General features: G+C 35.5%; 2 protein-coding genes across 3 annotated transcripts in view; one reads left to right on the top strand and one right to left on the bottom strand.

The window, feature by feature from the left end:
* LOC127855600 (zinc finger protein zfp-1-like) overlaps positions 1–15471 on the top strand; it is a 317716-nt gene that overhangs the window by 17554 nt on the left and 284691 nt on the right. For both annotated transcript variants that reach the window (XM_052391344.1, XM_052391345.1), the window contains exons 6-8: positions 829–922; positions 1569–1661; positions 3751–3916. In XM_052391344.1, the coding sequence (XP_052247304.1) occupies positions 829–922; positions 1569–1661; positions 3751–3916 (353 nt within the window). The remainder of the gene's footprint in view (positions 1–828; positions 923–1568; positions 1662–3750; positions 3917–15471) is intronic.
* Positions 1–15471, bottom strand: part of LOC127855604 (uncharacterized) — a 380241-nt gene that overhangs the window by 159500 nt on the left and 205270 nt on the right. The gene's annotated exons all lie outside the window — the stretch shown is intronic.

Below are 15471 nucleotides of genomic sequence, written 5' to 3'. Positions count from 1 at the left end.
GATATTTGACATGCATGTGTATCTCATAAAGCTGCACATTTTGAGTGGTGAAAGGTCATGGTCCTCCTTGAAGGTCTAAAGTCAAAAAAGACAATCCAAGGGAAGTAATAAGCTTTGAAAGGGAGATAATTTCTAAACCTGCCAAATTATATATTGAAATTTTATTTCAAAGCGGCGCAATAGGGGGCATTGTGTTTCTGACAAACACATCTCTTGTTAATAGTATCAAACTTATTCACATTCTTTGTGGGCTTTTAATCTCCACAAGCTACAATAACCAGTCAGATCTCTTGAAGCCTGAAACAGTTCTGAGTTATAGACCTTTAAATGATTCAATAATGGCCACATTTATTTTGTCATCTCTCGGACTACAATATTTATAAGGATCTTGTCCTCAAATATGACATATTTGTAGTCCCTAACAAAATCAAATTTAATTCAAATACTTTTTTAAGATTCCAATTTTGGAGCTTCATTTCCAACCCTAAGAAAATGATAAGCAGCAAACAGCATAAAATCTGAACAGCCTGCAAGTTACTCTTGGGATGTTCTGGTTTTACAGGGCTCCCCCTGGCCTACAGTTGTGTTGAGCGAAATTTAATGTAGGACATAGAAATCTAATACACTTTTGCTAGTTTGGGGTGTGGGAGGTATGAAGACAAAGTTGTAGCCAAAAACAATTTTCTTCAGACAAATTTGCTTATTTATAGAGTGGCAGTGCAAGCCCTGTTTTATGCTGGTTGCATCTAGCCATTTTCACTTTATCTGTTGAATGGGGAACGCTTTAAGGGTCATAGTTTGCAACAAGTTGTCCCCCTTATTTTTCAGTGCCCAGGCCCAAGGGTTGCTGTGTGAGGAGTCTGGTAGCTATGGAAACAATGTGAAATACTGCGGCTACTGCAACCATCACTACAAGAAGTTGGTATGCATAGAAGATAGAGTAGATCCCTGAAGACTTTTATTATTTGAAGTTTATTTTGTTTTGAAAGAAGAATCTTTACCAAAATGTTATTTGACTTGTATGTTAAAATTATAATTTTTTTATTAAACAGTACCTTTTAGTAGTGCCTGTAAATGCTGATAATTAGAAGTTCCTTTTATAATTAATCATTCAACCAAAACATATAATTAGTTTATAAAATGTAAAATATGTTGTTGTTTTTTTATGTAGAAATCATATTTAAATGTCAGTTGTTTCATATCACAATTACGTGTGATTAAATTGCTTGAAAAAATGCAAAACCTGAAGTTTATTCAGTAAAATTTTGTGCTTAAAAGCATTTGAGACTCTCTGAGAAAAAGGGGCTTATTGCATGTGCATATAGTGTCGTCCCAGATTAGCCTGTGCAGTCTGCATTGGCTTATCAGGGACAACACTTTCTGACTAAACTGGATTTTTGCAGAAGAGACTTCCTGTAAACAAAATTTCCATAAAAGTGGAAAGTGTCCTCCCAGAGTAGCCTGTGTCCTTAGGACCATACAGGCTAATCTGGGACCATACTACGCACGTGCATTAAGCCCTGTTTTCCCAGAACAAGGCTACACTAGTTAATGCCTCTCAATTACAGAAAAAAGATGCCAACATCAAGACCATTCCTGCCTTCAAGCCCATTCCGTCTGATCAGGCCACACCGGAGTCCACCCCTGAGAAAGCCAGCAATGTTAGTCAGCGTGGAATGGTCTTATATGTAGCTGAAATATTTGGCTAAAAAACTGGGCCCCTATCTAGCAACTCATTCAAAGACTTACCGTAATAATGGACTTAGACCCACCCTAGGAGGTGCACTCGTGGTTAGCATTATTACAGGCGAACATCAGACGACAGTAACAAACTGCTCAAAATAAAGGATGATGTAATTAAGGGTGGTTAATGCCAAATAATGACACATTAAATGCAACTCTTGAATATTCCTTTTTTTTTATAGAAAATTCTTATTCTTTGACTTGAGTCTGAAATTATTTGGTGAAAACGGAATCAGCTGTCTGCATAATAAATATATATGAGCCATGGATCATTTTAGTTCCACCCTTTTTATGCCCCCAGTAGGTTGACATAAGCAGTCAGACTGTTTGTTTGATGTGGTTCTGTCAGTCTGTTGGTCCGGCATTCTTTTTCCGGAGCCTAGGTTATTTATGCAACGCTTTCAGATATTGAGCTGATTTTTGGTATGTGTGTCTACCTTCATTACCTACAGATGAAGTTTGAGTGGCGTTCTGTTCCATTGATTTTGGGGGAAGTTATTGGCCTTGGACCTAGAAATTTACCATTTTACAGAGGTTGTTTAAAAAAAAAGAATTAAAAACTATATGATATCAGGTTTTGCTCAATCTAAGACGAATCAGATTTTGTTTAGATTTTATATAATCTAAGACAAACTATAGAGTAGAGAAATATTTTCCATTTTACCATATCAAGATTATCTACTTAAACAAGTTCAACTGGAGAAAGATTAGAAAGGAGAGTGAACAACTATATTCAGTGGTCAACTAAATTGTAGCCCGGTCCAGTCCATTTTGACTTGGTGGTCAAATATTCCACAGAATGGCTAATTAACTGGTGAATACTATTAATACTAAACATAAATTTCATAAGACATTAAAAACAAGTCCAGAAATAACATCATGCTTATTGTAATACAAAAGTCTGTTAAAATCCTGAAACTTCCTTGCAAAGAATTTATATAATTCTTCGAAAAGCCTTTAAGCCATGAGTAAATATATTTCAATTTATCATGATTATGGTGTTTATTTTATCTAGAAGCCTTACCATTTTTTTAACGAACACTATATGAAAAAGAAATTCTAATAATTTTTAAGTAGCTCCTTGCAATTCTTTATGCCCCCAGATCGAATGATAGGGGGTATATTGTTTTTGGCCTGTCTGTCTGTCACTCTGGCAAAAAACTTTAACTTTTGTTATAACTTTTTCAATATTGAAGATAGCAACTTGATATTTGGCATGCATGTGTATCTCATGGAGCTGCACATTTTTCGTGGTGAAAGGTCAAGGTCATCCTCCAAGGTCTCAGGTCAAATATATGGCTTCAAAGCGGCGCAGTAGGGGGCATTGTGTTTCACAAACACAGCTCTTGTTTAATCCTGGATCTTTCCCTATTGTTCTAACTTTTCTTAATTCGCCATGAAGAACATAACTAGCTACTTGGAGGTCATAGGTTGGATCCCTACTGAAAGAGTGTTATTTTCCCCTACTGGTGAAACCGGAGGGGACTTCTGGTTTGAGCTCTGTCTGTCAGTCTTTCACACTTCTAGATCCTGCGATAACATCAAAAGTTCTTCATATTTTTTCATGAAACTTGAAACATGGATAGATGGCAATATGGAGATTATGCACGTCATTTCATTTTGTTCCTGCATCAAGAATTCTGGTTGCTATGGCAACAAATTATAAAAAATATAAAATCCTGACAATGGTGGAGTTTCAACGGTAGGGGACAGTATTGCGTGGCAATCTCTTGTTTATGTCTCTTTCAAAGACACCAAGTACTGCTTCTACCCAGGAAACGGACACAAGAGTATTTTAGCAAGCCTAAGGCTTTGCTATGGAGCTTAAATAAGTAAGTTTATGCTACATTACAAATCTGGGTAATGCTTCTGTTGAATATTACTACAAAACACAAGAACCACGAGTCTATCGCGGCAAGGCATTTATTTGTTAATTCTATATATCTTTCCATATAGTTAAGTTTTTCTAAACCACCGATGAATTACATAACTAATCTGTTTTGTAAGGAGCCGAGAGTGAACATCTCTGCGGAACACAAGAACCGCGAGTCTAGCGCGGCAAGGCAATTATCAGGGGCTGTGACTACAGACGGCAGGACAAGTGTGCGCTCATCCGGGGAGAAAAAGGGATCCGTATTGCTCAACACTGGGAGGGACTCAGACTCAAAATATGGTATGCTTCGCTGTTCAGCTTTAGTCTTAAATGTATTGAGTCTCAATCTGGTAAAATGGGGCTTAATGCATGTGCATTAAGGGTTCTCCCAGATTAGCCTGTGCAGTCATCACAGGCTGATCAGGGATGACTCTTTCCGAATAGACAGGATTTTTGTTTAGAAGGGACATATTGTAAATGAAAAATGACATAAAAGCTGAGAGGGTTGTCCCTTATTTTCCTGTGTGGACTGGGACAACACTACGCACAGGCATTAAGCCCCATTTTCCTGTGTGGATTGGGACAACACTACGCACAGGCATTAAGCCCCATTTTCCTGTGTGGAATGGGACAACACTACCCATAGGCATTAAGCCCCATTTTCCCATAGTATGACTAATTTATTTTCACTTGATTGCATTGAAAGCCCTCTTCTGTTTTCGGAGTCAAACTTACAAGTACCTAGTGTCTCTTGCGGAGATTTTGATACTTCTCCCAGAATGGGGATTTTAATAATTGACCTCTAGATCTTTAGAAGAAGACTTAATCTACTGTCCCACCACTACCTCAAACATTTGGGCTTTGTAGAGGCATGTTTTGTTACAATGCTGAACTATAAAATAGTTTAGATTAAAGATGAAAAATACATTATATAAATGTTGTTAATTTTGCGAGTTGCTTCATTGCATTAAAATTTTTTAATGCTGTCTTTGCTGAATTCTCAGGCACATTACTGACGACAAAGACAAAAAATGATCAGTTACAAGTCAAGATCTTGCAGTATTCCACAGACACTAGTTCTAAATGGAACTTCAGTTGCTGATTTAATTGTTGCATGGTGGAAACGGTTGGTTAGAACAGTTATAATGATTTTTAAGTTTGCGCACCTCTAATGATTTCCCGCGATTTCTTCGAAGGTTGAAGAGCCTACTATTAGGTGCCGTAGCCTAGTGGTTAAGGCGATAGACTAGCAATCTTTTGGGATATTCCCGCGCAGGCTCGAATCCTGCCGACGACGTATACTTTTTTGCGACGCGTTTTATTTATTTTCTAACGTAATTTGATTTAATATGGCATATAAGCTATATTTATTGTTAAATATGTTGCAATTTTTATGCACATTCTTCAATTATTAAAATTAAAACAACGTTATGGCGAAATTGGGTGATTTACTGTTGGAAATACGAACCATGCATGTTGCATTTTTATTTTTATTTCAAAAAGTAAACGGTAAATCTGTCTAGTTCTTGGTATTTTTGCATGTATATAGTGTTTCTATAAAAACTAAGTTTAAAATATGACTTAAATGATACTATTTTGAATTTTATGACACTGTTTTTAACCGACCCAATTTTTACTTGGCTGAAATCACTTACATTTCATGGCGCTCTTCCATAGATAAAAATTTGTAAAAAATAAATGTCTGTAAAAGAATACTTATTTCATCTTGTTTAAACTTTAAACACCTTTACAGCATCTGTACACACCAACTGCATGCCCATATTTGGAAATTTGAATGAATTATGGAACTTTTATATACCCCAGGGGTGAAAATAAACTGGACAAAAGCCGAGTGTGGGGGTGGTTTTGAAAAAATCGGTATATTTTTTTAAAAAGCATGGAAAGCCTACCTACAAATTTGCATGTAGTTCAGTGAAATGATGCTGATTAAGAAAATAATTAATTAGATTATATTTGGATATGTGCCCATTAGAGGTGCGCTACCTTAAATTCCTTCATTGGGTTTGAATGTCAGGCCAGGGCTTGCACTAAGCGGCGTACGGCCGTATATTACGCCCGATAATTGTTTCCATACGCCGATAACAAAACCCCATGACGTCCACTGTACTTCCTTAAAATTGGTCATACGCCGAAAATAGCAACCCGTGACGTAAGCTGTCGATTAAAATAACACTTCAATCAACACTGCTTTCTGCCGACTCAATGTGTTTTGCACACGTCTCGATCAGTCTAAACTCCGCCTCCTTATATTTGCTACCGCCCGCAGGTGATTACCGGTAGCAAGTTTATTGTGTGTTGTTTATCTAACGGTTACACAATTTAACCCCCCCCCCCCCCGCGCGGATCGCAAATTGACCGTTACAAAGCAGTCGCTTAATATTGGTTGCTTTAACAACACACTCGTGCCTCTTTGCGCGTGCCGTATGTTGTCTAATGATTAGGCGATAACTGCTGGTTTTCGGCAGACGGCACGGTAAAAGAAAGACGGCAAAAATAATTAAAGAAAAACAAAACTGATCAAAGTTTAATTAATTACATAGATTCACTACCGTATTAGGTCCCGCGAGTTTTCTCAGTTTGTTAATCCACCGATAATTACGAGTAATAACCATTTTATATAAACTGGAATCACAGTTCATTTTCAATACTAACAAGTCATTTTACTAGTCAGAAACATTCAGAAAACACATTCCTGGATTAGATTTAAATTATCCGAGTAGAATTAAATTGCAACGTCATGACCTTCGACATTGCAAATGGCTGACCTATTGCAACATTCAACCCGCGTTCAGTTCAAAGCTGGTGATTCAAATTACAAGTAATGTTGGTTCAATGGAGAACACATTAAATGGATTTAACAAACATTTGATAAGATTTGTTAAACCAGATAACAACATGGAAAGTTTGGATTATTAAAGTTAAACTGGTAAGGCATTTATTAAGTGTACATATTTCGGACATGTATAGTATTCGGATAAACAGTAATTGATATTCTAGATGCTCCATCATGACCATTCATTAAGATTGTGTTTTGTTGCAAATGCAGTCATAGGGATGAGGATAATAAAATGACAATAAATATGTGATGAAAAGGTGCAACATGTTTTGTGTTTTAAGTCGATATTGTTTGCACAAACTTATACCCTGATTTTCCAAACTTCTCCTTATTTTTAATACCTTGGGTAGTCTCCGCCTTGTTGTATGATATATCTAGTTACTTTCACAGAATTAAAGTGACCCAAAATGGATGGGAAGAGTTTGTGATCATTTACGCAGTTGACATTCCGTTAACATCAACATTAAAGATGTTTGGACTTCCAACATTTTTGAGTGGGACTTCCATAAGTAAAGGGCAGGAAGTCAGGACTTCCAAAATTTATTTCTTAGTGCAAGCCCTGAATTGTCAGGGATAAAGTTGCACTTTCTTTCAAATTATTTCCCTCCTAAATTGAATTTTTTACAAATTGTTCTTTACTGTGCTGAATCTATTTTAAGGTGAACAGTTTTGATAAAACAAATGTTTCCTTTCCTGAAGTGTTTTGAAAATGCCCTGTTTTTATGCCCCCTTTCGAAGAAAAGGGGGCATATAGTTTTCGCACTGTCCGTCAGTCTGTCTGTCAGTCTGTCACACTTTTCGTGTCCGCTCTCTAATTCAAATAGTTTTCATCTGATCTTTAACAAACTTGGTCAGAAGTTGTATCTAGACAATATCTAGGTCAAGTTTGAATATGGGTCATGCTGGATCAAAAACTAGGTCACGGGGTCACTTTGTGCATTTGAGGATTGCGTGTTAAGGTTTCGAAAAATGCTCATAACTTCTATCAAAGCGTTAATAGGGGGCATATGTCATCCTATGGTGACAGCTCTTGTTTTAAACATATTTTGAAAAAAAATGAAAAAGTTCACAAATCTACATAGAACTAATCTGGAGCAAAGTCTCAAATAATTCAGAGATTTTTTTTTTGCTCAATTGAGAAAATTACCAGTACCATGCCAAATGGGAAAAATAAGCACGAAAAACCCTGAAATTGGGAAAATTTGCATCATGAAATCTTCAGATTGGGAATTATGGATCTTTTCAATTGGGTGCTATTAATTTCATAAACCAATTTAAATATTCAACATGCTATTTGGCTTGAAATGTTCAGTTTATGTGCCCATTTGATTTGTTCACTTGCAGATAATTAACTTTTGGCAGGAAATTCACGAAATTGTCCTTTCTTTAGGGAATTTTTCAGATGTTAATATGGAATTTTGTAGTGTTTTTTTTCGATTTACTGGGCACCTTTTACAGGTACTTTATTAAGGAGGAAAAAATGGCTGTAAACATTTAGTGCATAGATAACAAGTTAAATCAGTTTACTTAAGTAACATGGTTAAAAGTGTAAAGAACATTTCTGTCCAGGTAATTGCATGAATTTCCCTGGTCACTACTATACTTGAATACATTTATTATATACCTGTTGAATGCTTTTAACAAAATATGGGTTGTATCAATCGTTGAAATAAAAAATCCCGTATTACTCTACTCGCTGTTTCCAATTCCGTATTACCATACTAGCCGAACTACTTTTTCGACCCATTTAATGATGTCACATTAAGCGAACCAAAAATAGAAAAAACCCTTGTTTATGCTTCAACCGATTTAATGACTTCACAAAATGCGCAGCGAATATAGGAAACCCCCTTGTAGTATTATTAGATACGTCGTCTGCAGTTTGACCAGAGAGTAAATATGGCCAAATTTTCGACCATGGACATAGCGGAATGGTCATCGATCGTTTTTTTTTACTTCATTGACTATCGATAGTTTTTTTGAAAATGAACTACTGTGAAACCATTATTAATCGTCAGGCATTAATTTTCATAAATTTCGTCAGTCGACCGATCGGCGAATTTAAGATCCTAACAAACAATCATGCTCTATGTTTGAACAAAAACAAACACTAAGTTGAACAATATTTTAAAACTTTACCGTAGACATGAGGCATTAAATTTCAACATAATCCGTGCACACATTCACTGCTTTTTCTTAATCAAGATTAATCCGGTTTTGACACAAAGGGATGTAGATTACACAAGGTAATTAACTGACACGTTACACTTCTTTAAAACGCGTGTGCAGTATAGCTGTATCGAATGCGTTGACTTCGTTTATGTAGAATGGTAATGAATTAGCGCTAATTGTTTATAACTTTATTACCCATTAGGTGCATTGTGTTTTTCAGGGGTGTTGCATATTAGCCATCACGCAGCGAATGCCGATGAAAGACAATAAACCAAATGAAAAGATGACGATGTGTGATTAACATGCGTATTTATCACAAATTGATAAAGAATATTTTAATTGCTGTTTGTTGTTTGATTGTTTGCGTTCAACCACACTTATTACTATTTTATATGTATCAATTTATTTATTTTTAAATTATTGACATTATTGATTTATATACCGGTAGTTTACTTTTTAAGAACAAACACACACATAGAGTTTACAATTTTAATGTTGATATCAGAATAAAAAATTTATTTGAAAAAAAAAACACTTAACAAACTGGAACCTCTTTCGTATAACTCAAACAGTTTTAAAACGGTATTGACAGCATTTTTATAAAAATCATACCAACTAGAACACATACCCAAGAAAATATACAAAAGTGACTAGTTTGATTTGCTTGCAAAAAAAATACTTCATTTCATTTAGAGAGCAAAAAAAGAGGAAACAACATTGTTTCATCAACACAACATGGACAATTTTTTTAAATCAGTCCAGCTTTAAGACTAATTGGCAATAGGCTTCGTTGTTACAAACACTCGTTAACGGTTATTCGATTTCACTTGTCCGCTAATCATAACAATGAACGTGTGAATGGCATACATTAAGAGGGTCCATTACTGTCCCTTGATAACAAAAGACTAGTTAATTGGCATGTGACAAACAGGCCCCACCTCCTGCAGTGATTCTCAAGTGTGTTCCCGCATTCGTACCACGATTTTTCGCAACTGCGATTGATCGTGAATATGTATTACACACAAATCGGATAGTGACTGACGCATTTTTTAAAAATTCAAAATCAGAAATCGGCGAATTTAAGTGCTGACGAAATCGTCATTTTTATAAAATTGACGAAATTTTGTGCTGTCGAAAATAAATGGTTTCACAGTATTTGAAACGGCTGTTCATAATTCTGGAGAGAATGAAAATGTCAGTAGCACTGAATATACTGAAACAAGTGCAGTGTCCACTCTTTTAGAAGCAGGTGTCCAGCTGCCCAATGAAAGTAAGTCTGATCTGCATCAAAATATAGATTTAAGTTCACAAGACCAAAGAAATCAAATGGAACAGATGAATTTTAATACTCCTGCTCAAAGTGAAACACATAAACAACCAACATTTGTACATGTAACAGAAGTTGAAAAGATAAATTTTTACTCTATGTATTGGATCTCCAGAGGGAGGAAATTATTAAAACTTCACACATTTACTATTTTATTAAATATTTCGGCCAAAGGCCTTCTTCAGTAAACGATTATTATGACAACTTTACATAGCGTTTTCTTCTGTCGATCATAACGGAAGTAAATACAAAAATACAAACAAATGACGTAACGTTACCCGACGTGAACGTGACGTTACGCGCCAATATTCGGAAGTCGCTACATATTATGTGTTATACGCTGTGTATATATTATTATATAGATATTATACACATATACCCACATATACGCATATACACACATATATATACACATACACATACATAGATACATATACATATATACACATATATATATATAAACACACTTATACATATACTCACATACATATACACATACATACATACATACACATATATATATATATAGATATATATATATATATATATATATATATAGTAACACATATATATATATATATATATATATATATATATATATATACATATATATATATATATATATATATATATATATATATATATATATATATATATATATATATATACACACATATATATATATATATATATATATATATATATATATACATATATATATATATACACATACAGATATACATGTTCACAATATACATATACATAACATATATAATGTTTATAAAATAAACATAAATATTATTATTTATTATAAGCATTATATGCTGTCTATTAATGTTGCCGACTGGAACACACTGTCTTTTACATTACATCCGAACGGTTTCATAGTTCTAAGTCTCTTTATCCACAACGCTTCTCTAATTACACGCTCTTGGCGTCCAGCGATATTTAGCGTCTCCAGGACCGAGAAGTACATATTGCCATCGCAGTGGCTCAAATCGAAGTGGGTAGTGATGGGCTTTTCTTTATGCAGGCGGACGTCTCGCAAGTGTTCACTCATGCGCTCTCGGATTTGCCTCTCCGTCTCCCCAACATACACAACACATTCGCACTTGTTGCATCCTATACCGTATATCACGTTTCTCGTGCGAGAGCGCATGAGTAATTAGAGTAATTAGAGAAGTGTGTGTGTATGTATGTATGTATGTATGTATGTGTATATGTATGTGAGTATATGTATAAGTGTGTTTATATATATAAATGTGTATATATGTATATGTATCTATGTATGTGTATGTGTATATATATGTGTGTATATGCATATATGTGGGTATATGTGTATAATATCTATGATTTCACAGTGTTTTGCATTTATATATGCAGTCAATTGCATATTTGAAGATTTTATATTGTTTTGCATTTATATATGCAGTCATTTGCATATTTGAAGATTTTATAGTAATAGTTTTATAGTTATTTGACCATTTGAATATTTGTTTAATAATATATGTCATTTGTATATTTGTTTATTGTTGTAGGGTTTCATGATCTTGTACAGCTACACTTGATGTCTGTTTTCTTGTCAATCTCTGGCAATATGATATTTAGGGGTAACACAATCTTAGTTGTAAATGCAATATTATACAACATATTTACATCACTTATTGTTAAGAGAATCATCAAATACCTTTCCAATATTTCCAATATAAGCAACAATGCTTGTTAAAGATTATTGCATCAACATTACATCCTTCTACAGTTTTGCTGTAACACCTTTTCAATATTCCAATATTGTCAACAATGCATGTAAAAGATTATAACATAACATAAATTAAGTCACAAACAAATTATTCATGTTGAGATCTTAAATGACAGCCTGTTATTGGCATCTTAATCAAAGCTCCCTTTTGATGTTACAACATACTTTGTTGTCATTACCTAATTGTGGGTCAGAGCAAATCTAAACCAAATGTGACCATAACAACAGCAGATGGCAACCAACTCCTATATAAGCCAAACGCAGAATGGATTCAATACCTCTGCTCTATTGCCATCTTGCTGTGTGTTTGTGTCAATAAAGTTCTACAGTTAATGTTGCTCTGACTTACAGGTAAGACATTTATTTTATTTCTACTTTACTTGTATAAGTGATATAAGTTCAGTATTTTGTATGTATTACAATTGTTCATTCTTCATGCAAGTCTAAATATTTGGTGATTATTTTATATATTAAAATTCTTCAGTTACCTCTTGCTAAAAGCGAGTTATTCCCTAAAGTTTGATGTTTTAGATATTGAATACTTTCAGTTGTAAAATTTGTATTGTTAACAATTTATAGCATTTGTTCAAGACCTCTGCTCTATTGCCATCTTGCTGTGTGTTTGTGTCAATAAAGTTCTACAGTTAATGTTGCTCTGACTTACAGTCTTTCATTATCCTGCGCACTTGGGGAAACAACGTGAAAGTAACAAATTGGTCACTCATAAGAAAGAGCACACGCTAACCGGACGTGTGACAGTGGTGGAGAAGCTAACGATCCCATGAAGAGGACCCCATCAGTGCCAGGACCATATCTACTCAGATCCTTGACGAAGGCAACAGAGGGGCAGACCACAGCTGGGACCACCGACAGCGGACCAACAACAGCCGTCCATAGCCGGGGCCAGTCGCTGCCTTCCACGGACAGAGAGGCAAGACCAGCAGATCAAGTCCAGACCAGGGAGCAGACAAGACACCCAACCATGTCTACAGAACAAGGTAGGCCCCTATTTACCGTTGAAGCTATAGGAAAGTTCGATCCGTCCCTTAATGATGCCCAATGTTGGCTTGATAGGTACATTTACTTTGGCAAATTATCCAAAACAGCGCCTGAAATAATGGCAAAATTATTTGGAATGTTTTTGGCAATGGGTACAGCTTTCAATTGGTTCATTTCATTACCTGAGGATGTCATTTCAGATTTTGAGGAGCTCAGTTCAAAATTTTTGCAACGATTTAGTAAAAAGCAAGACTCAATACAGATCACAACAGACATTTTTCACATGAAACAAAAACCACACCAATCAGTTAGGGAATACATCTATGAAGTTCAGACTAAAGCTCAATCAGTTAATTTGCCTGCAGCTACAACCTTAAGTGCGATAAATGGTGGTCTTTTATCACACATAAGGGCTGATCTCAGACGAAACCCCCCAGCTAATTTGGAGGAACTTTTGATAAGTGCAGAGCAGTCTGAGAGTGCATATGCCATTCATCCCCCTTCAGCTAACTTTTCTGAGGCAACCTTCACTGAAATTTTTTAAAATGCTTTAGGTGGAGTAAATATGTTGGATTTAAAGCAAAAAGTTGATAATTTGGTGCATAGACAAACAATACACTCAGTCAACTCTGTTAACACACCCACAAACAACAACAACAACACTAACTTCAGGCACTCACATTCAAAGCCACGTACATTCAACACAAGCAATTTTTCTAAACAAAACTTAAAATGCAGAGCTTGTGGACGCTCACGTGATCATGATTTTTCAACTTGCTTTGCCAAATCAAAGACTTGTTATTTCTGTGGAAAGGAGGGTCATATCCAAAAGGCTTGTTTCTCCTTTAAAAAAGCAAATAACCAATAGGAATTGTCGCCTAAACTTGGTAAAAGAGGGAACCAAGTAAAAAGGCCAGATTTGAAAAGACATTCTAAAAAGAACAAATTTAAGAAACCAAAATCTTCATTTAAAAATTTCAAATCCGGTAAATCAAATGTGCCATCAATTAGCAATGTTTCCACAAAAACTAATCTTAAGTCAAATTTTGTAGAAGTTTCTATTGCAAATCAAAAATCAAAAGCATTAGTTGATACAGGATCTAGTCTGTCTTGCATTCATCAATCCCTCTTATCTAAAATTGACTCAGATTTTCAAAATTTAAAACCAAGTCAACATACACATGTCATGGGTGTTAGTGGACATTTGCTTAGAGTTAAAGGAACTGTAACACTTAACTTAAAAATTGGTGAGAATAACTTTCCACAAACCTTTCATGTTTTTGATAATATTCAACACCCATTGATAATTGGAATAGATTTTCTGACAAAATACAAATGTAAAATAGATTTTGAAACACTACAGTTTGAGAGCTCAATCAATTGCATTTCTATAAATGTTGCCACTGCAATTCCTTTAGGATTGGCTAGGGTAAAACAGACCATTGTACTAAAACCCTATTCACAATCCCTAGTACCGATCAGGTTGTCAAAAATGAGTCATAATGAGGTTGCTATTTTGGAAGAAGTCCCATCTCTCCGTCATAAAAATGTGGCACTTGGTAGGACTATTGTTCGTTCTGAACAGGGGGAGGCTTGTTGTTTACTCATGAACCCGTTGCCTTTTGAAGTATGTATTAAGTTAAACACTGTTGTTGGCAAGTTGTCCCCTATTCACGAACATTCCATCAAGGCCCTTGATGAAGAAGACAAGACTGGCTCTTCAAAACTACAAGGTAAGTGCCCAAATGTGAACTCAATCTCAGAGGTGAAAGTAGCCGAGATTTTAGATGATCTTGGAATCACTATTGATAGCCCGCTTTTAACTGCGGATCAAAAAGCAAAATTACAATATTTTATAGCAAACAATCGCGATATGTTTGCAAAAGACACCTCTGAGTTGGGTTGCACAAACCTTCATTTCCACAGCATTGACACGGGAGATGCTCCACCGCAAAGACAACCTCCATATCGAGCCTCACCAACAGCCAAGAAGGAAATTGAAGCCCAGGTAAGTGACATGCTTGCGAACGACATTATCGAACCATCAGACTCCATGTGGGCTGCACCTGTCATTCTTTGTAAAAAGCGTGACAACACATACAGGTTTGCAATAGATTTTCGTAGGCTTAATGCTGTCACTAAGCCTATCAATTTTCCTTTACCCAAATTTGATGATGTTGTTGACTCAGTAGCGGAGCAAAATTCAAAAATCTTTACTGTTTTGGATCTAAAGAGTGGGTTTCATCAAATTCCTTTGGACCCACAAACTAGACACAAAACAGCTTTCGTGACGCATGATGGCAACTATCAGTTCAAACGTCTGCCATATGGGTTACGAAATGCCCCTATTTGTTTTCAAAATGTGATGACACAGGTTCTTCGAGGCATCAATTTTAAATTTGCTCTGGTCTATGTTGATGACATCATGGTTCACTCTGCTAATTTTGACGAGCACTTGAACCACCTCAGCACCATCTTCCAACGCTTGCGGGAGGCGAACTTAAAGCTCCAACCAAAAAAATGTAAGTTTGCTACAGACCGTGTGGAGTATCTAGGCCACTTCTTTACCAGCCAGGGTATAGAGGTGAACCCAAGTAAGATTGAAAGTGTTAAATCCTTTCCCCAACCGAAAACACAGAAAAATGTCAGAGAATTCTTGGGTCTGTGCAATTATTACAGAAAATTCATTGCAAAATTTGCAGAAATTGCTGCACCTTTGAATAACCTGTTGAAACAGGACA

The sequence above is a fragment of the Dreissena polymorpha genome, chromosome 13 (genome assembly GCF_020536995.1).
Source record: "Dreissena polymorpha isolate Duluth1 chromosome 13, UMN_Dpol_1.0, whole genome shotgun sequence".
In the NCBI taxonomy this organism is placed as follows: domain Eukaryota; kingdom Metazoa; phylum Mollusca; class Bivalvia; order Myida; family Dreissenidae; genus Dreissena; species Dreissena polymorpha.
Note: the sequence above shows the minus strand (reverse complement) of the source record. Positions and strands in the feature narration are given on the sequence as shown.